This window comes from Anguilla anguilla, chromosome 6 (assembly GCF_013347855.1).
Source record: "Anguilla anguilla isolate fAngAng1 chromosome 6, fAngAng1.pri, whole genome shotgun sequence".
In the NCBI taxonomy this organism is placed as follows: domain Eukaryota; kingdom Metazoa; phylum Chordata; class Actinopteri; order Anguilliformes; family Anguillidae; genus Anguilla; species Anguilla anguilla.
In genome coordinates this window covers 54,298,530-54,318,863 of record NC_049206.1, presented here as the reverse complement: position 1 = coordinate 54,318,863, position 20,334 = coordinate 54,298,530, and the positions used below count along the sequence as shown (strand labels likewise).

At 48.6% G+C, this 20,334-nt stretch overlaps 1 protein-coding gene across 2 annotated transcripts in view; it reads right to left on the bottom strand.

Annotated features, from left to right (window-relative positions):
• msra (methionine sulfoxide reductase A) overlaps positions 1-19,847 on the bottom strand; it is a 63,084-nt gene extending 43,237 nt beyond the window's left edge. The window contains exon 1 of one of the 2 annotated variants that reach the window (XM_035423792.1): positions 19,521-19,847. In XM_035423792.1, coding sequence (XP_035279683.1) covers positions 19,521-19,665 — 145 coding nt within the window. In that variant the 5' untranslated portion in view covers positions 19,666-19,847. Of the gene's footprint in view, positions 1-13,309; positions 14,446-19,520 lie in introns of those variants that run through there. The other variant, XM_035423793.1, reaches the window with a different exon arrangement.
• Between the last annotated feature and the right edge of the window lie 487 nt (positions 19,848-20,334).

Below are 20,334 nucleotides of genomic sequence, written 5' to 3'. Positions count from 1 at the left end.
AAAAGGCTGCACCCACACCGGCCCTTTTTGGATAAGACTGTATGCCCCTGATGTAGGGTCTCTCTCTCGCTCTCTCTCTCTCTACCTCTCTCAATTTTCAATTTCAATTCTCTCTCTCTCACCCCTGATCTAGGGTCTCTCTCTCTCTCTCTCTCGCCCCTGATGTAGGGTCTCTCTCTCTCTCTCTCGCCCCTGATGTAGGGTCTCTCTCTCTCTCTCTCTCTCTCTCCCTCCCCCCCCCTCAGTCTGACGGGCCGCGGGCCCTGTTTGCTGTGACCTAAATCTGCGCGGCGTGTGATTATGCGAGCCCCTGCATGGGGGAGATACCGCAGCGCCGTCCCGCCCCGCCAGCCCGGTCCCCGCGGTTCGGGTTTGGGGCCGCGGCTAAACCGACGAAAACGCCGAGCCTCGCGGTCAAGTCCGGGTTCACACGGAGCTCCTAAAAAAACCCATAATTAAATCAAAGAGTCCGCTTTATGTGAACGATTTAATAAAGCTTAAAAGTCGTGATAAACCGAGCATCTTTAAATTTATATACGGTACGTGAGTGTGTGCGTGCAATGATATGTGGTTGTGTGTGTGTGTGTGTGTGTGTATGCATGTTTATATTTATTGCCAAAAATGCCAAAATGCATCATGGGGGTGGGGGGAGGGAAAGGCTTATTCATTCTCTGAAAAAAAAGGACAAAGCATTTTAGATGCCCCACTGGGAGGAAAGAAAGCCAGGGTTTGTTAATAACGCAGCTTAGTAGTGCAATAAAACCTGCTCAGCTAAGAATCATTAGAAAATAGCCTGACTCCGTTTAATTGTAAATCAAGTTTAAGAACTGCCTGGAGAGTCATCATTCAGCGCATCCAATGAATAAAGGAAAAATCCATTAGCTGGCAACTATTTTATTGGAAAAAGAAATTCCACAACAAAAGGGGGGGGGGATGGGATTGGTGGGGGGTGGGGGTGGGGATGGGATGGGGGGGGGTTTGGCTAAATGGTCCAGGCGTGCGCGCTGCGTTAAAAGCGGGTCGTACGGGCCGGGGCGGGCTGCCAAGCGGGCGTGTCACGCGGCAGCGGCCCCTGCGCGTCCCGGGCCCCTGCAGGCATCGGAGGCGCGGGGAGCGAACCCCCCAACGAGCAAGCGGGCCGGCGGGTGAGAGAGGGAGCGAGGGAGCCTCTCACCACGATGTACGCGCAGGCGAGCCCGGGCCCCGCCCTGCAGCTCTCTCCGCTGGCAGGGGTCCTGGTGCTGACAAGAGCGGAAGAGCCAGCAGCTTCTGACGCCGTTCCACCGTCGCGCAGCCTAAACTTAATTCGGTTTTCGGGCTTTCTCGACTCCACTGTAGTTACTGATGATTTGTCAGCGCCCCGCTCTTTTTTTCCTTTTTTTTCTTCATGAAAATGTATGGCTCGTAGTGGCCGACGCCGGCGTGCTCGGCCAAGATTCCAGACCCCCTGCTGCTCAACACCCCTGCTGCTCGTCGCCGTTGCTGCTCGACGCCGTTGCTGCTCGACGCCGTTGCTGCTCGACGCCGTTGCTGCTCGACGCCGTTGCTGCTCGGCGCCGTTGCTGCTCGGCGCCGCTGCAGCTCGACGCCGTTGCTGCTCGACGCCGTTGCTGCTCGACGCCGTTGCTGCTCGGCGCCGTTGCTGCTCGACGCCGTTGCTGCTCGACGCCGTTGCTGCTCGACGCCGTTGCGTAGCCGAATGAAAACGGTTTCGCATCACGGCCTCGGAATCCTTTCCCGCGGAGCCGCGTTAAACGCGCGGGTTTTTTCCCGAAACGCGGGCGGAAGAAGAAAGGCCGGATTTCCTCCGGCGAGGTAGCGGTTGAGATCAGCCGCTGGACGGCGGCGTGAAGCGGGGGAGCGGCCGACCGAGCGCATTTCAAAGGCCTCGCGCGAAAGCGCTCGCACCCGCCCAAAATCGACGCGTGACATTTCAGCAGGGAGATGGGCCAGTAATTCAGATTGAGCGTTCCAAATGCGAGGGGTGAAAAGAAAATAGGGAATACAAAAATAAACAGGGACACCGTACAAATCCAGGAGGAGCTACAGAAACGAATGGTATTTTTAAAATAAAATAAAAACAATTTCTTATTTAATCCCCTCGGTGGACCGCGAGAAGAAGAGAAGAAACCCAGAGGAAAGAACTCAAAAAGGAAAACAATTGCTGCAGTTTCTTTTCATTCTTCACAAATAACTGTGTGAGATGTTTCACAGAAACAAGGGGAGGGAAGAGAAACACACACACACACGCAGGAGAGAGGGAAGGCCACATTAATTGTCGCCGACAAAAAAAAAAAAGAAGAGAAAAAGAAAACAGAAATCCCGTTTGATTTCCCGCTCACAAGCCTCAGCAGCGGGCGAAGAGAAAGACGGCTCCTCGGAGGAGCAGGTGGATAATGGAGGACGCCGCGGAGACGGCGAGCGGCGGGGTCCACGAGGCGCGGGTGTCGGGGGAGGGGAGGGGGGGGGGGCCTTTGAGCCCGAAATAAAAAGCGGCCCGGCGCGGAATGTTTTAGCGCGGGCCCCGAAACCGCGAAGGAGCGGCGGCGTCTGCGGGGCGAGCCGCAATCAAGCCGCTTTTCTTCGGCGGGCATAATGGGGCGGTTCAGCGCCGGGGGCTCGTCTACCTGCAATTAAGGCGGCTTAAAAAAAGATAATTGTGCCAAAAAGCGCCGGGCAGCTGCGTCCAGGGACTCCCGCTCCTTTTGTCGCGCCGCGCCGAAGACAACGCATCCCATTATCGCCGAGCGGCACCTTTACCCGTTTGTCAAAATCTATTGAGCAAACAGACTCCCTCTTAATGGGAGGCGGTAAATTCCAAACTTGTGATTCCGCCTGCGCTCGGCGCGTTAGCCGTCAACCGCGACCGAACGCACGATAATTATACACCAGGAGGCTAGGCTACTGCCAGAGGCGTTGTTTCAAACGGGTACGGCGAAACGCAAGATCCTCGGCGTGCACGCGTGAGTGTGTTTAACCGAAGTTGTACGCACAGTCGCTCGCGTCGACCGAACATATCATCAGAGGGCCGATGGAGCGTTCTGCTTTGTTGTTAAGGTCTACGAATGTTAAGTTATCAGAGAAGCTATCACAGAAGTCCAGACGGTGCTGACTTTCGTTCAAAGACAAAGACTTTTTGTTCTACCGAACGCTGACACAGAGAGAGGCTCACGCGGAGCGTTCCAAATTCGGCCGTACGCGCTCTTCTCCCGCACTTCCTGTCAGTTCGGGCTCTTTAGATCAAAGAAGGCTCGCCGGTCTCCACGGCAGCTGCCGCCCGCTCGCTCGCTCGTCCGTCCCGACAGGAGAGAGGCCGTCGCGATGCAAATGAGCGATCGCGTTATTTCCCATGGTGCACCTCACTCCGGTTGTCACTCAAAACGCCCTCCCCCTCGCTCTGCAATATCACCGCAGAAAGCGGCCCAGCTGTGTTTCTCGCCTCCTAATTCGGTTACCTGGAGTAGGTAGAGATGGGGGACTGCATTACGCCGCCCCGGTAATGTCATTCGCGGCCTGTCCTGCCGCGCCCCGGGTCGAGGCGCATTCTTCCCGTTTCCGAAGAAACTTCAGACAAAACGGGAAATCTGCTGCCTCCGTGTTTCGGAACCTCCTTGAAACCCGTCAGTTTGTCTTTACTTCCTGTGTGATCTAAATCGGTCCGGCAGGCTGTCGGCTGCCGGGGCGGGCCACAGCGAGAACGCGAATGACATGAAAGGAGCGTCTCCCGGATTGCGGGAAATTAAAAGATTAGGCAGAAATTACTGGGGCGATAAAAATCCTCAGATCGTAACCGAGATCGGTCGTTTTTTTAAATTTTTTATCTCGAGGCGGATGCTGGTCTGTAGATCTCGGGACAGAATCGTACAGAAGCCTGCGTTCCCGAAGAGCGCTGAGCTCGCGTGACCTTTCAGGTTCTCGTCGCCGAGCTCGATTTGCAGAGCGCTGAGAAATTAATCTCCGCTTCAACACGTCCGGTTTTTTTTGTTTTTTTTGCGCATTAGCGCGCCGCGGCTGCAGGTTTGAACTGGGGAGCGTGAGCGTGAGCGACGGGTCGGTCAGGCTGAACGGGGGCAGCACACGCTCGGGGTGCACAGAGCGCGCTCAGAGCGTGGCAGGCGGGCAGCACCCGAGACCCGGTGCACTGTCCATGCGGCCAATCTCCCACCCCCCCAACTTCCAACCCCCCACAACCCATCCCAAAATAATACAAAAAAAATGAAAAGAGAGGGTGGTGTCGTTTGTCGTTTGAATGAGCGTGATTTAACTTGGGGAAACGCACAGGAAAGGCTCCGCCCATCTTGATCCGGACTGAACCGCGCGCGGCTCAGCTGGGCGCTGTTTCAACCCCCAATAACCCCCCCCCCATCCGAAATCAGCGCGGGGGCGGGGCGCCCAGAGAGCCATATCTGGGGGACCGTTCAGGAAGCGAGCGGTAATCAACGGCTTGCCACGTGTCCCGTCCGCGGCAATCAAAGGGGCGCAGCGGAGGGTGTGGAGTCAGCAGCCCTCAGCTGGGCCGCCTCCCAAAACAGTCCCCTCGCCGCTCATCGACCAGCTGCCAGGGACAACAAGCGCATTTTAATAAAGCCCGCGCACCACATTACAGTAATGGAGAGAGAGAGAGAGAGAGAGAGAGAGGGAGGGTGGGAGGGAGGGAGTGAGAGGGCGAGGGAGAGAGAGAGAGGGAGGGAGAGGGAGAGAGAGGGTGAGAGAGGGAGGGAGGGAGGGTGAGAGAGAGAGAGAGAGAGGGTGGGAGGGAGGGAGTGAGGGAGAGAGAGAGAGGGAGGGAGGGAGGGGGAGAGAGAGGGTGAGACAGAGAGAGGGAGAGAGAGAGTATTTGTGTGTGCATGCATACACGTGCATGGGGGGAGTAGGAAGCGGGAGCTTAAAAGTAAAAGACAGAAAGAGAGGGAGGGAGAGAGAGAGCGAGAGAGAGCGAGGGAGGGGGGGAGAGCGAGAGAGAGCGAGGGAGGGGGGGAGAGAGTGAGATCCGCATTGGATCAAAAGTAATTATTCGCAGCAGGAGGCTGCAGAGTTAATTCAACCAATCAGAGCGCAGAGTGGGGGATGGGGAGAAGGAGAAAGAGAGAGGGAGAAAGAGAGAGAAATTTGGTGAAATATAGAAACCCCTTTAAAGTTGCACTTGCATTCCTAACACACACCACCAAAAAAAACTTCACACAGACGTATAGAGAAATTATTAATAGGATGGGCAAAGAGAAGATTTTAATATTTCCAATATTAATGTGTGACACGCCGGAGTCTCACATTAGCAGCGTACTGTAACAATGCAACAACAACAAAAAATCTGCCTGGTGATTCACAGGGAGGAAAAGCCACAATGAGCTTCAGCACATCTAGCACAACTGGAAATGAAGCAGTGCTTTGTTGTGGTGATTACATTAGCCACGCGCGCTAGCTCGTATTATTGCTGCTGCAAATATCAGAGGAACCCAGCAGCCCGCTGCAGCGAAACCGAAGAGGGAGGCTCTTAGCCCTGATTCCTGAAGGCTATCTGCGGCTTGCAGCCACCGTGCAGATGTGAAATTTGGGACAATCCGGTCACCTCACCCCCCCCCCCCCCCCCAGCACTATTAATAAACGGCTCCTTTCCGCAGAGCAAACAGGCTGCACAGAACACATATTGGTTTTCGAGTTCCATTTGAACTTTGCCGATGTATATATAGATACACACACACATACTGCATATATATATATATATTTTTTTTTCCTTCATTTTTTTGACAGTACGACAGCGGGATAATGGGACGAGTTGCCTTCGGAGGGGCGAGGCATGCCTGTGCCTTCATCTCCCGCTTTTGTGTCAACATCAAACATGGCCTCTCCGACTCCTTGCGGTCTCCCTCTCTCTCTCTCTCTCTCTCTCTCTCTATCTCTCTCTCTCTCTTTCTCTGCGTGCAGATTAAAGCACTGTTTGCCACCCCAGAGGTAAAAATATGGGCACGGATGCGGTCCGGGTGCACACGCAGGCCATCTTTAATTCCCTCAGTTCTCTGTTCGGCGAGGCAGGTGTTGTGGATTTCGTCCAGCAGACGGGGGAACCAGCCGCGGCGTCAGCGCGTTTCGATACAGCGTTTTGTGAAGGCCCGAGCCAGACGTCTCTCGGCTAATGTTGTCCTAGCCCCGTCCTGCAAAAGCTTCTCCAAAGCCCTTCAAATTCTAATTAACCTGCGCAGAGTTTGCACGAGACGCCCTGTAGCTGTGTCATCGAAGCACGGACGTTACCGAGCCCGGACACCCCCGCGCTGTGGCCAATCGTACGCGCCAAACCGAGAAGACTCATTTTCGGAAAGAACGCTGATAACAGCTCACGCCAAAGAAACTCAACCAATGTTCAGTAACCCTAACTGCTGGCAGCACGCACAGATTCTCAGATTTGAGGGATTATCCAAAAAAACAAAACAATTCGTTATTAGCTTGGCAGAAATTATTATACTTAGGTCCACAGTTTAACTTCAGATTTTTTTACATGTACCACCTATGTAGTGTGGTTAGGCCGTTAGGAGGCGGACCCTGGTGCTGGTCATGTCAATTATATCCAATTGAGGTTCCGAATTGCTGGCGTGATTTGTCTGTAAAGGGGCTAGTGAGAGGCAGCATTACTTCCCCTATTACTTGCCTCCTGTATCCGTGACACCCTGACTGGGGGTGGGGGGGTGGGGGGGCATAAATGCACTTCACCTTCCTGGGGTTCTCCAGCACCACAAGCCCCTGTTGAGCGTCGCTGATCCCCCCCACCCCCCACCCCCCCGGACCACTTATCCGCGCGCGGCTGTGCAATCCGCCCTGCAACATTAGACAAACGGCAGCCGGCAGACAGACGCAAACATTACAAGCAACGCTAATCTAATGCCCTTAATGGCATTCCCCTTCCCGACCCGCCGCGCGCGAGGAGCGGAAACCCGGCGCGGTCGATCGCGGAGCCGCGCCGCCGGTGCAGAGACGCCAGGGCTGCGCTCGCGCGCGCACAGCGCAGAGCGGAGGCTTTCTCACAAGCCAGGCTGACGTTATCGATGCCAGTACATTACGCCACTCAGACGGGGTTGCATAACAAATGGCGAGGAAGTCCAACTGCCGTCATCGCACCGTTATGGCTGGAAATATGATCACAAGCCTGGAAATATGGCTGGGAAAATGATCACACTGGCTCTGTTGGTTAGCGGTAGCGCAGACTCAGTTAGCGGTAGCGCAGACTCAGTTAGTTAGCAGTAGCACAGACTCAGTCAGTTAGCGGAAGTGCAGACTCAGTTAGCGGTAGCGCAGACTCAGTCAGTTAGCAGTAGCACAGCCTCAGTTAGCAGTAGCACCGACTTGGTTAGTTAGCGGTAGCACAAAGTCAGTTAGCGGAAATGCAGACTCGGTTAGCAGTAGTATGGCCGCAGTTAGCGCTGGCACAGACTAGGTTAGCTGGCGGTAATGCAGTCTCAGTTAGTTAGCGGTAGCACAGAGGGTCAGAGGGGCTGGGTAAAGTGAGGGAAGCCACAAATGTTAAACATGATCAAGGAGAGGAATGGTGCTGCTGGGAAAAGCTCATAGACCTTCCACCATCACCTGCTGGGATTGATATCTACTCTCAGGAGAGTCAGTTATGTGTGCCCCACCTTTCATATCAGAGCAACTATTGACCTCTGACCACATAAGCAGAGTCATGAGCAAGAGGCTCTTCTTTAACCTAATGAACCAATCAATCAATAAATCAACCAGGGAAGGGGAGACAGCTTTCTGTCGGTTTAAAGCAAAAGCTTTATGAGTCAATTTCCCAGGGATTTCTGCATGTTATCAGTAAAAATGGGGGGGGTTACAGTATTTCACTGTAAAGCATTTTGGACACCTATAAATTTAATCAATCATATTTCTTACAATTATGACAGAATTATTGGATTTTTTGTCTCCTTTGATTGGCTCCGGTATGCTAATTCGGTCCGTTTTTTCCCCGTGCGGCAGGTCAAAGGCTCCCGGCCTCCACGCTGTCTGGGCCGCACATGGACAGCCCGAGAGGAACTGCGATCAATGTGAGAAACACGCTGTGAGTACAGACGACAGCTCTTTTCTGCGGGATTACCACACCTTCTCCTGCACACTCTCTCTCTTCAGAACAGGACCTGAGAATTACATTACCGGGCTCTGTCTGTCATTTCTACAGCTCTGTAAGAGCTTTAAAGTTCTCATGAGCTCATTGGTTTTATCACTGCCTGAAAACTGGAATTACACCCAGATTTTAAACTTTTTTTAAAACACACATGCATAGCACCGCACACACATGTAAAGAATGATACATACAGCATGTATTTCTGCATAATTCATTTTTGGCTGGACCGCAACAGCGGGGCCAGCCCTACAAAAGCAAATGTCTGTGACTGAGTGACTGAGTGAGTGATGAAGTTACACCATTGGTCGGCCGAGTTATGAAGTTACACCATTGGACGGCCGGATCACGTGTGTTAGGTCCAGCCATATACTAGGTTTTGACCTGGTCTTGTTTAACAGAAATGTCACTTGGAACCCTGTTATTGTCACGTCACGAACAGCAGTGCCAGGGAGACGTGGAGGGCAATATCTGCAGTCCGATCCTGCAAAAGCGAAACATATTTCTGCATATTTCTCCCTCTCCGTTATCTGACGAGTCGCAACATATAAATACAATTCCACACAGCGCAAGTTAGCATGCAAATCAGCCGAGAGCTAATCTTAGTTTTATTTTTCCAATTTGTTTTTTAAGACTTTTTAAGACTTATGAGAATCATTACAGAGAATCATTAGAATCATTGTGCCATAATTAATCATATTAATAATCCCCACCTGATGAGTTTTAGGTTAATGAATGAATCTTTAATTCGTTACGTCTAATCTCCCGTTTAATTAAAATTGTATGCCGAGAGCTATTATAATGATTCTAGATTACACTTGATTGTTTTCAGGGGAGTTATCATAACACACCCTTCCTGTGGAGGTCCTAAGTTTGTGTCTCACTGTCCTGCAGGGCTTAGCTCGCTAAAATGAGTGTTAAGCAGTGACAGCCTTCTAGTGAAACACGCCATACTGCAGTGCGCCATGTTTCTGTGTGTCATCCACTTGAGGATGCCCGTGGCTTACTCAGCTGTGGATCAATACTGTGCCAAGCCAGGGTCACAAATCACGATGGACTAAAAGACAGTAGTTAGCGTCTTAGCTTTTAGGTAAACTAAGCATTAAGTACAGTTTAGTGGTAGGAATAGACGAGCAGTGTTGGGCTGAATGGCCTGTTCTCGTCTTACGTTGTGTTGTTATGTTATGTTGTGTAGTTAAATGTGATAGAAGAATGAAGGTAACAGAGGTTATAGTTTGGCAGTGGATGAATAAGTATTTGTTGCATTTCTAACATTGGACTATGAGTCAGTTTAACTAACACAGATTCCAAGCTTGGGTGACCCTTTTGTGTTAATCTGAACACTAACTAGAAAGTTAGCTCAGATGTAAAGGCATTTCTCGGTTGTCCTAAAATACCCCCGTGAGGGAATGTTGTGCTGTCACATAACTCCTGCAGTTCACCTGCACGTGCTGACGGGTAATTTAAGGTCTTGATAAAAACCACGACCGCTGTTTGAGTCGGGGGTTATCAGGTTCGGGTCGAAACTCCCCGCATGTTGCTTGCGTTACGGGCAGCGCTGCCCCGGATCGTTACTCAGCCTGTGACAAACTGACAGTGATCTGCAACACAACAGAGAACGATAAGCCTCTTAAATTAATTTAACATGCGTGTGCACACATGATTTAAAAATAACCCCGCAATATTGCCGGTGGGCCACCGGATTTCTCGTCTCGTCGCTCCGCCATTAGGACTCCACCGCGGGTGCGTTCTTTGTCTCCTCGTGGCATTTGCGTGGATTAAGAGGATGTGAAACCTCGCTGCGGGCCCAGGACGTCGGTGGCCTGTTAAGGCCGGGGCGGGGGGGGAGGTGGGGGGGGGGGGGGGAGCTCTGAATAATGCATTCGCAGTGGGTGCACACGCATGGACGGGCCATCGGTGAGCCCCAGCGCCGCGGGCCGAGTAGTCCGCTTCATCCTGGACGGCGCCTCCTCCTCCTCCTCCTCCTCCGCACGTCAGCAGGCTGCAGTGGCACTGCGTCGATCTGTCAGGCCCGGATGCTGGGAAAAAAAAAATCCTCCCTTCCTTTTTCCGGGGAGCTTCCGAGACCTCAAAGAGCCAGCGGGCAAAATGCTGAAATTAGAGGCGTTACCGGCACGCGGGTGCCATTCCGGAATTATTCGCTGCTCTGAGCCCACTTTTAAAAGGGGGGAACCGTTCCTACTCAGAGGCAGACATCTTTGGCAAAAACAGAAAGCACCGCCGTCATCCCAAAACCTTCATTTTGTGCGATTGAGATGAGACTCAGCTGGCTCTCCTGACCGACAGAAAAAAAGAAACGTCTCCTTCTCCTCTTGCATCACTGGGATAAATGTTTTAGGTATTTGCCCAAAACGCACTGGCATTCTTACAGCACTGTAGCCAGCACGGAATTGGAATGTACATCTGTCATAACTCAAGCCTAAAATGCACATCCATTATCTGATTTAGAATCAAATAACAATTTTTAAACCTGGATTAAAATGACAAAATAGGACTAATTTATACCATTTAACTGAAAAATGGTTGCTTCTTATGTCTTTCTAAACCATATATCTGATGTTACAGCATATGGCTGTGATTCCTTACTTTCTTCAAAGAACCCACAGACAGAACAGATTTTCTTCCAAATATTAATAAAGATCATTAGTACATGCAGCCTCAGTTTGATGAGATAGGAAGTACAGATCATACAGTCTTTCGGGCTGACATCATGTGCTGATATTAATTTAGCTGGCTCTATTCACTTGTAAACATGCTAGTGTCCTGCTGCAGTAAACAGTTAATTATATTCACTTTACTGCCAGGCCTTGGGTACCTCTCGTGGTCCACCACTCCTTCCTATGAAAACAGAGACTCTTTCTTACTCTCATCCAGTTGGATGGATTTGTTGATCTACTTGGTTCTCAAGAGAATAATTTTCCTTGAGAAAAAATATTTAGCACAAAATTCAGTTTTATAAATATCTTATATTTGATATCTTTCCTTCTGAGTTTTTGCATAAATTCAAAAGGACCAAGACACACACAATGCCTCAGTTGGAAAAGGTATATTCCAGCAGTTGGATAGCCACCACTAGTGTTCTCAGACATGGACTACAGACAGCTGTGAAAGAATTCTGGGGTCCATGTAGTCTCGCAGCAACTTCACTTTATAGATGCAATTTGCTACTTCACAACTCAACTTGACAACGAGAGAAATACTATCACAGTAACGTGATTACTCCCAGTAATTCATCATATCAGCACTGGAAACCTCAGAGCCTCGTCCAAAGAGTCCATTTATTCTCCCACTGTCTCCAGTAATAAGCTAAACACAAACACTGTAATTTCATAGGGCAACCCCGCAATGGCTCGTTTCCTCATTGACAAGAGTCTAATGGGCGACATCTGGCCGATTTCCCACACAATATCTGACTTACACTTTCGCAAGACGAGAAAGTGGGGATGAAGAAATTTAACCACTGCAGACACAGTTGAAAACAGAGATGACCTTTTGTAAACCGCGCGCAAAAGCACCAAGATGTACGCAGTGTCACCACGTTACCTCCTCTGAGTATCTAGCATGGTGTAGTACTAATATTTCAGCTACCTGTTTAGGTAACATTTGTTAGACTAACCCGGTTAAATAATGCTACAGTAGCTATGGAATTTGGCTATGTAAGATATTGTTCCAACTAGCTATTGTTAGCTCCCTGACAATACAGAAGATTGTTTTTTGTCTTTGCGGCCATTATGAAACTATTATCATTTACCCGAGCTCTTGCAAGAGGAAGGCTCACTAGTGCTGACCTCATCTTTGCGACAGACATTCTTCTTGCAACGGAACCCTTGTTTTCAGCCTGATATCCGGTCATGACATCATCCGTGACATCATCAAGGCCTTCTATACAGAAGCATTTGCTTTGCCAAAAAGACAGCACCCGTGATGACCACCCCCTTATAACCCTACCTGATAAACATTTACAGACAAGATGTCCAAAGGTGGCAGCCTGACCACACAATTCATAAAACATTAAACATGACTTTTAGCCACCATTCAAGCATTGAAAACTGAATCTAAAATGGCCATTCTCAACGCTCAGGTGAGCCAGGCGGTCACCTGAAGGAAACGACCGCACCACTGCCTGTACAAAGCAAGCAACAGTAGAAAGGCAGCGAGTGTACGCTGAGGGCCGTAAAGCAGATGACATAGCAATCTCATTAAACGCAAACGCAAACGCTGCACACGGAACACAGCCAAGCAATTTCAACATCAGGGAATTGCTCGCGAGAGAAGAAACACTCTATATTTACTGTGGTGAGATATGCAATTACTGTCCTGACAGAGGTGCTAAACACTGTAAAGGCTGCCAGAGATTTGAACACCGAGGGAGTTCCTTCCCTGCGAGGTGTCAGTCCCGGGGACCCGCTGTGCACTTCTCTGTCGTTTGTCTTTAATTTCCTCGCAATTCTCCTGCTTGGCGGAGCTGGCAGCTAAACCTTTGCTTTAATCAGGCCACCTCCCTACAACTCTCCACGCCCAGAAATAAGTTTTTGGTAATTCGGTACTCAAGGTCTCAATACAATCTCCTAAAAAAAGGTATTCAAACAAGTTTCCAACTTCAAAGAAAAGTCACATACCTAGGAACTTTTTGTGAATGTTGTACTATGCGGGCCTCAACCGCCATTTAAAAAGATCTTAATGGTAGTTAGCATACATTTGGTAATGAACTCTGCACACCTGGCAAATGATCATTGGTGTTAAAAAATATTTAAATATTAATCCGTGTACGAAATGTGCCCCTGTGAACAAACCATGTTTCTGCAAGGAGGAGGGTGTTTTGGAGGACCAAGCACAGTTACAACTGAAAGCCACTATGTGGAAGGGTGTTCCCCAAAACACGAATGGCGAAATTATTCTGGGAAATGACGGCAAACAGGGAGTTTGGCTCCACGGGTACGAGGCGATCCATCCAGAGAATTTCGGGTCCTCGGTGTTGCAGCATTCACTCATAAAAGCCACCATCTTTTTCAGACACTACCATTGAGAGAGCATTGTGCAGACATAGGTAGAGAGAGGCTGAGGGACAATGGTACAGTCAGCCATGAATGACGCATCATTTCAAAGGGACACCAATGGCTCCTCCCGGGTCTCGGGGCAAGCAGGTACGGTCTCTATTAACACACACAACAAGAAACTTACCAGGAGTCTTCTAATACCGGATACCGCGATCCGATTTCTGAAGGTCTGAAGGCTTCGTCTCAGAAAAAAGAAGATGCTACAAAAGGAAGGGCGAAAAAAAAGCTTTCGGGCCTTCTGATCTCCAAACCATTGTCCATCAGTGAGGCAGCAAGTGGCGACTCTGTCACCACAATATGCTACGCAGAATCCATCGAGCTGTTGACTGCCGATGGGACAAAGCAAAACAGAGCTGTCCCTTTTACAGTGAGGACTCGTGAGAGTTGTCTTCACGTTGTCGTTCTGTGAGGTACAGTTGAATCCTAGGGATCCGGCGGCACCTGAATGAAGCTTCAAACCGCGCTTTGTTTCTCTGGTAACACTTCTGACTTGAGGAAGATTTCACATGGATTGGGTCCGTTTGCGAAGGTCAATCAACTTTCTTTCGGTGGTCCAAGCAGTCAGTCGACCCCCTTTGGAAGCTGTCATCTGGTTGGAGAGCTCAAAATATGACAGTCGCTGAACTTTGGAGGGCGACAACAACTTACGTCGGTCCGGCTGGTAAAGACAGGAGCGGAAACAAAAGAAAACAAACTTTTTTTTTTTCTTGCCATTTGTTTGGCTGCGACGATTTTGGCAGTCCTTGGTCTCGAAAAAACCCAAAATGACTTTGAGGCTCCTTTTGTGTGGGAGAACAGAAACAAACAGACGCCACATCTCGCGCTTATGAAATTACCAACAAAAAAAAAAAACCGAAAAACAAAGATTTTCAAACAACCTGGTCATCTCTTGGCTCAGACAACTTCCCCCTCAGGGCGGGGGGAGAAAAAGACACAGTAGTTTTGCAGAAATCATTTAGTAAACTGCATATTTGTTACACAAATCGCGCCCGTCAACCCCTGCTCCTGAAATATTTCAGCCGTTTTTTTTTTTTTTTTTGGTCCGGTTTTGTTTTTTAGCATTGAAGCAGAGCTCCTGCACCCTTGGTATTTTTGATTTCCTCAGCGCAAAGCCGAACACACAGACAAAGGGAGCCGCGATAGAGCCTTGCCAAGTCTCGCTTGTCTTTTCTCTCTTCCTCTCCTCTCCCTCTCTGCTCTCTCTCTCTCTCTCAGCATGGCAACCTTCCCGAACAGAACTGCCTTGGCGATGCTCCAGCCTGTGCCAGCCTGTCTGCACCCCCCCACCTCCCCCCAACCAGCCCCCTCCCAAAAAAAAAAAAAAAAAAAAAAAAAAAAAAGGAAGGAGGAAAACAGCCGAATCGGGAAAATTGATCAAAATTAATCACAGATACTTTTACTGTTGTGGCGGCAGCGGCGGTCCCTGGCACAACACCACCTCCTTCATCTCCTGCGCTACCTCCCCACCCAGATGCACACGTGTGTGGCTATCTGTAGCCCCGGCACCCTCCACCCCCCACCCCCCACCCCCCCGCACCCACCCCCACCGCCACACAAACCCATCCACCCACCCGCCACCATCGCCACCTCTCCTCTCCTCTCCTCTCCTCTCCTCTCCTCTCCTCCCGTCTCCCGTTGCCCCCCCCGCCAAAGCGCTCAGGAGTTCCTCCATGTCTCGCTCGCTTGCTACAAGTCTCCTGGACGTCTTTGTGCGGGCGGGGAGAAAATGTCCCGCGGCCACGTCGCCTTTTCCCTCGCCAAGGAGCCCATTCACCGCCTGCCAAGACACGGCACCTCCCATTATTTCGGGAGGACATCTCCGTGGGTGCGTTGACTGTGCCAACTCTCCACTGGCTCCCCTGTCAGCCCGAACACCCCCCTGCCCCCCCCCGCCCCACCACAAAAAAATAGCACTCCTTCTATTCTGTCACCCTATGGAATTCAGAGTGGCAGGCGCATAACCTTTCCTGCACGGAGTTAGGGAAACCAAACATGGCGGCTTGCCTGCATTGATCGGCTATGAAATGTTTTCACAGCGTTTATTCGACATCGCTATTTTTTTTAAATCATATTTTTCTGCCAAAGCAGGGGTTTGCTTACAGGAGCTGCTGTGTGGCATAGATAGCACGCTAAATGCTCATTGTTGGATTGCCAAAAAAAAACAAAAAAAAAAAACACTTTCGTCTCCAACGATGTGCAAGTACTGTGCGTGAAGGTCCCAGGTTCACCAGACATAACATTATAACGCTGTAATAACACACAACACTAACAGCACCAAAGCTCATTCACCGTACTGATTTAAACAAGGAGACCATCTTAAAACAATGGGTCAAAGTAATTACGATTTTCATCGAAACATTACATTCTCTAAAGCCATTTGAAAATAAACAGTGCTTAACTGAAATGTGGAAGATTGTTCCTAAGAGGAAAGCTTATTTTTCCCCACTGTTGAAGGAAGACCATAAAGGCTCTCCTGAATCAACTGTTCATCAGTTAGGCTCCCTATTTAAAACGCATATGGACAAATATATTTTCTTAAACCTCATAAATATCCACTTGAAAAAAAAATTCTACATCTCATCTTCACTGTCATCAAACTGATCAGGTCAGTGGGAATATAAGTCAAGTTTTCGCAGGGATTTCTAGACATTTAGAGAGAAAAAAAAAATGTATGCACATTTAAATATATCTGAATAGTTTAAAGGGATAATTAATAAATAACAAATTGTTTTGTATCTAAAAATTTTTATTTCTAAAGTGTATCAAAAACGCTAATTTGGCCACATATGGCCAACTGCTAAAAATAGTAGGGGGAGGTTAGTATGGTAACAAAATGTGTTCCTACACCAGTGGTTACAACTAAGCTTAATCTGATTCAGACAAAACCACACAGTGAGACAGTATATTGAACATTCCCAGAATGCAATGGGTGAGAGGCAGGAATACAACCCTGAACAGGTTGCCAATCCATCACAGGGCACACACACCATTCACTCACACACTCCATACCTACGGGCAATTTAGGGTCTCCAGTTAGCCTAACCTGCATGTCTTGGACTGCGGGAGGAAACCGTAGTACCCAGAGGAAACCCACGCGGACACGGGGAGAACATGTGAACACACAGAAAGACCCCAGCCTGCATTCGAACCTTCTTGCAGTGAGGCGACAGTGCTACCCACTGTACCATCATGCTGCACCAGTGGTTTAGCACAAACGTAGATTTGAATTTTACACTTGAATCTACGTAAACACTAAATCATTCAAATTAACATATAAACAAAACTATGCACTATTGCTTCCAATATAATCCAGTGATGAGGACAGTTACGAAATCAAAATCAGGGATCGTTTTAGCCTTATCAGAAAGCAATATCTTCATGACTCATCCACTGGTTACGTGGAGTGGGGCTGTTCTTGTGGCGACCGGCACTTAGTTGATCGCTCATTCTGATTCATTTATGCTCTTCAGAGAGGTAAACCAGCATTTAGCATAATTTTTATGTCATTGCAGCTGACCTCCAGGTATGGTCCCTCACAATGATATCCCACTCCCCCACCCCCCACCCCCCAACTCCACAGCTACCCTCACCCACCAAATATGCACACAGGCGCACACCAGTATGGGTCGGTAAGACAGTCTGTGCTTCCAAGTGTTTCTTGGCAACCTCCGAGCCCCACGGTGCGGTTGTGTTGCCTAGGGGAAGCCCTGTAATCAGCGGACTGCAGTCCTGTGGGGTGGATCTCGGCGTGCCCGCACACCATGCCCCTGCACAAAGCTGCAGTGTGAGGTGCATCTCAAACAGGCTGCTGCTGCCCCAGGGAGCCAGACTTTTCACTGCCTCACTAACACCCGCACACACACACACACACACACACACACATACACACACACACACACGCTAACACACACACATACGCATGCACACACACACGCTAACACACACACTATAACACACACACACACACACACTAACCCACACACACACACATACGCATACACATACACACTAGCACACACACACACATACACACACTAACACACGCACACACACATACGCACACACACACACACTAACCCACACACACACACATACGCATACACACACACACACGCACACACACACACACTAACACACCATTTACCCTTCACACAAAGGCTTGGCTGGACGGCTAGCGGAGCCTGGACCGGGTCTGACCACCTTATCCCGGCGATTCTCCGAAATCTCCGAAACGCGCTTTAGCATCTGAAGCCTGGACCTGCTTGTGCTGAGACATCTACTCTGGCGCGGCCTCCTGGTCTCGGGCCAGCGATTCCCGGGGATTCAACATCAACCCCTTTTCTCTTCCACTTCCCCAGCTCTGGGGACTGGAACCAGGCTACAGCAAGGTACCGCACTCTGTTTTTTTTGTTTTTCTTTGTCTCCACCCCATCAGTGACCACCGATTAATAACTGATGCCACCAAAACTAGTGCTCATAACTCATGAAGCTAATCTCTCCACTTGCTCTCAGGCTGGCTGAGTTTCTCTCCAGCACTCAGGTCCTAACTCTGCTCTCCCTTGTAAATTTCCATCTCAGGCAACGCTTCCTGCGTCAGCTGTTCGTTCGCGGCCGTTGAAAAGTTTGCCTTTTAAACGCCCCACTCTCCGTCCTCCGCTCTCTCGCGAGTTTGAGGGGAATCAAAATGAATCTTTAATGCAAATGGAGCGTCTCAGACAACGTTTTAAAAAATAAATGCCAGGGAACACATGTGATGTTTCGCATCAGCCGACTTTAAACGGGATGGAGTTTCCCTTAGCAAAATATTTTCTGGCCTGTGGGATTTATTTAATAATGGGTTACATGTAGGACACATAAAGCTCCATTAAAATCAGTTTAAGCCTTTTAAAAAAAGAAATCAGTAGTTGTAAATAGATTGTAATTTTCAGGACATTTCAAATGGGAACTAGCTTATTTGACCCCCGCCAGGAATAGGCTACATGCAGTATGTGTTTAGGTTTAATTTAACATGTACAGAAAGTACAGAGGTATACAGGCCCTAACCGCGTTTATTCTGTCTGAAGGATTAAGTGAGCCTTCAACTGTCCTTGTGGAAAACTCAAATGAAGAAACACACTCCAGTGGTGTCTCGCAGTCACTGTCAATCACCAGCAGAAAAACAGAAGCTGCAATCCTCAAACAGAACAGTTGGTGGCTCAAACAAACACTGCATAGGTGCATAAAGCAGTGCAAATGCCACAGCTGTGCTGTAATGTGATGACATTACATCCCCATGTAACGTGGGTGGTTGTCCCTTATAAATTCCAAGAAAGAAATGTTTGTGTGTGTGAATAGATGGCTCTTTAACTGGGTTATTCCCACAACAACCTTTATTGTTATTCTTGATTTATTCAATTTATTATTAAATTACCGATGAAATGTTATCCATTGTCTCGGGGTTGCTAAATACTCACTCACTTTCAACTTTTCATGCAGCTAACAAGTCTTGAAAACGGAAAATTGACTGCACTATTTACTTGATGTTACGTTTACCGTCACAGTTTCCTAAAAGGAGCCACTAGGGACTTTATTCAAAGATTACATAGCACGCAGTAGGCTACGATACGCAAAGGCTATGTTCGTATTTTCAGAACTCGCATACGTGATTGTTTCCACACGCAATGAAATATTCGCACGGGTTGCCTGAAATAATCGCATACAATATTAATGTATGCATGTGCAAAAATGTGAATCCTGAGCTTTTGAAGGGAACGAACAGTCATTGTGTGACGGAACAGAACACATCAAACCTGTCAAGTAATCTATTGGATTCTGCTTGTCACACAATAGTTTGGACTTGTGTTATGAGGCGCATCACGTGTGTAGCTGTTTCAATTTTATTTCATTAGAAACGTTACATTTCGTGACAATCATGGGCAGTCTCGCCGTGTCATTGCGCATGTGCTTAACACTGGGTCCAGCTAACTTGCTAGCTAGCTAGGTCAACTCTGCGTGCTAAACCCCTGTCCAAAAACGTAACTTCGAGTGTTGCATTATGTTTTCAGAAAAGTTCATATTTGTGTAAGCATATGTATGCTCATCGCCTCCTGTTTATGTGCGTCAGGTTTCTGACTGTGTCGTTTTTATGAATGTTTCGACCGCTCACAGTTTCCTGTTTCCACGGTTTCCACCTACTGATCTAGGCTCCACTATCCAAACCTTCTTTAGAACACCAGTCCATTGTAGGAACAGATGAGACTGATCCAGGGTGAGCGTACAAATTCCAGAGCACTTCCGTGTTTCGCTGATGTTACATCACAAAATATGGCCAACATGTAACACAGGGAAAATCCTACCTGATACTTTTAAACTTTCATTCCTGCCGGGAAGGGCCGTTTCCGGTGTCGGTAGCTGACTTTTGGCAGGCACATCTCCCATTCTGTTAAGGATAAAAGGACGCCAAATCGAAAGCAGTCGGGTATTTGCGAGTCTTGCGACCATTGAGCCGCTTCAGGCGCGTCGTTCCGCTGTTTCTAGGAATATCGCGCTGAACTTGTGTAACTGGACGTTCGAAAGCGTCGTGTAGATGGTTAGATAACCAGCTAGGCTACGTCCGCAAATATTCTCCTGGTATTATTTTTATGCTATGTAACCCCTGAGGACATCGCCCTTGGGTCACCTCCTGAATGAATGTTCTACAGTACCGTGAAATATTAACTATGAAAGAAGTGAACTTATGAGGTTTCCGTTTAAACTGCTCTTATAACGTGCTTTGTGCCGTCTTCACATATACTTTTATAGTGCAGTCATAATTTTAAATGGATACATAAAATAATTGTTTAGAATTGGATTATTATCGGGGGTGTACATGGGCAGCGCACAGCATAGCCTACACACACAATTATACTTGAACGCCGTTGGAGTTGTGGTAGTAAGTACATAGTAACTTGAATATAGAAAGGAGCAGGCACAAGGTGAAAAATGACCCTCCACCTTTTGTACTTCTTAAAACCCTGGCTTAAATTAGGTCTTGAAACACCACACAAGTAATACATTTTTTTTAAATCACCATCTGCTAAGCAACAATTGCCAGTATCTCTGAAGTATTCAACTGCATACACTGCTTTAAAAGGTAACATGTTTCTTGGGGATAATTTTAAAGCCAGTTTC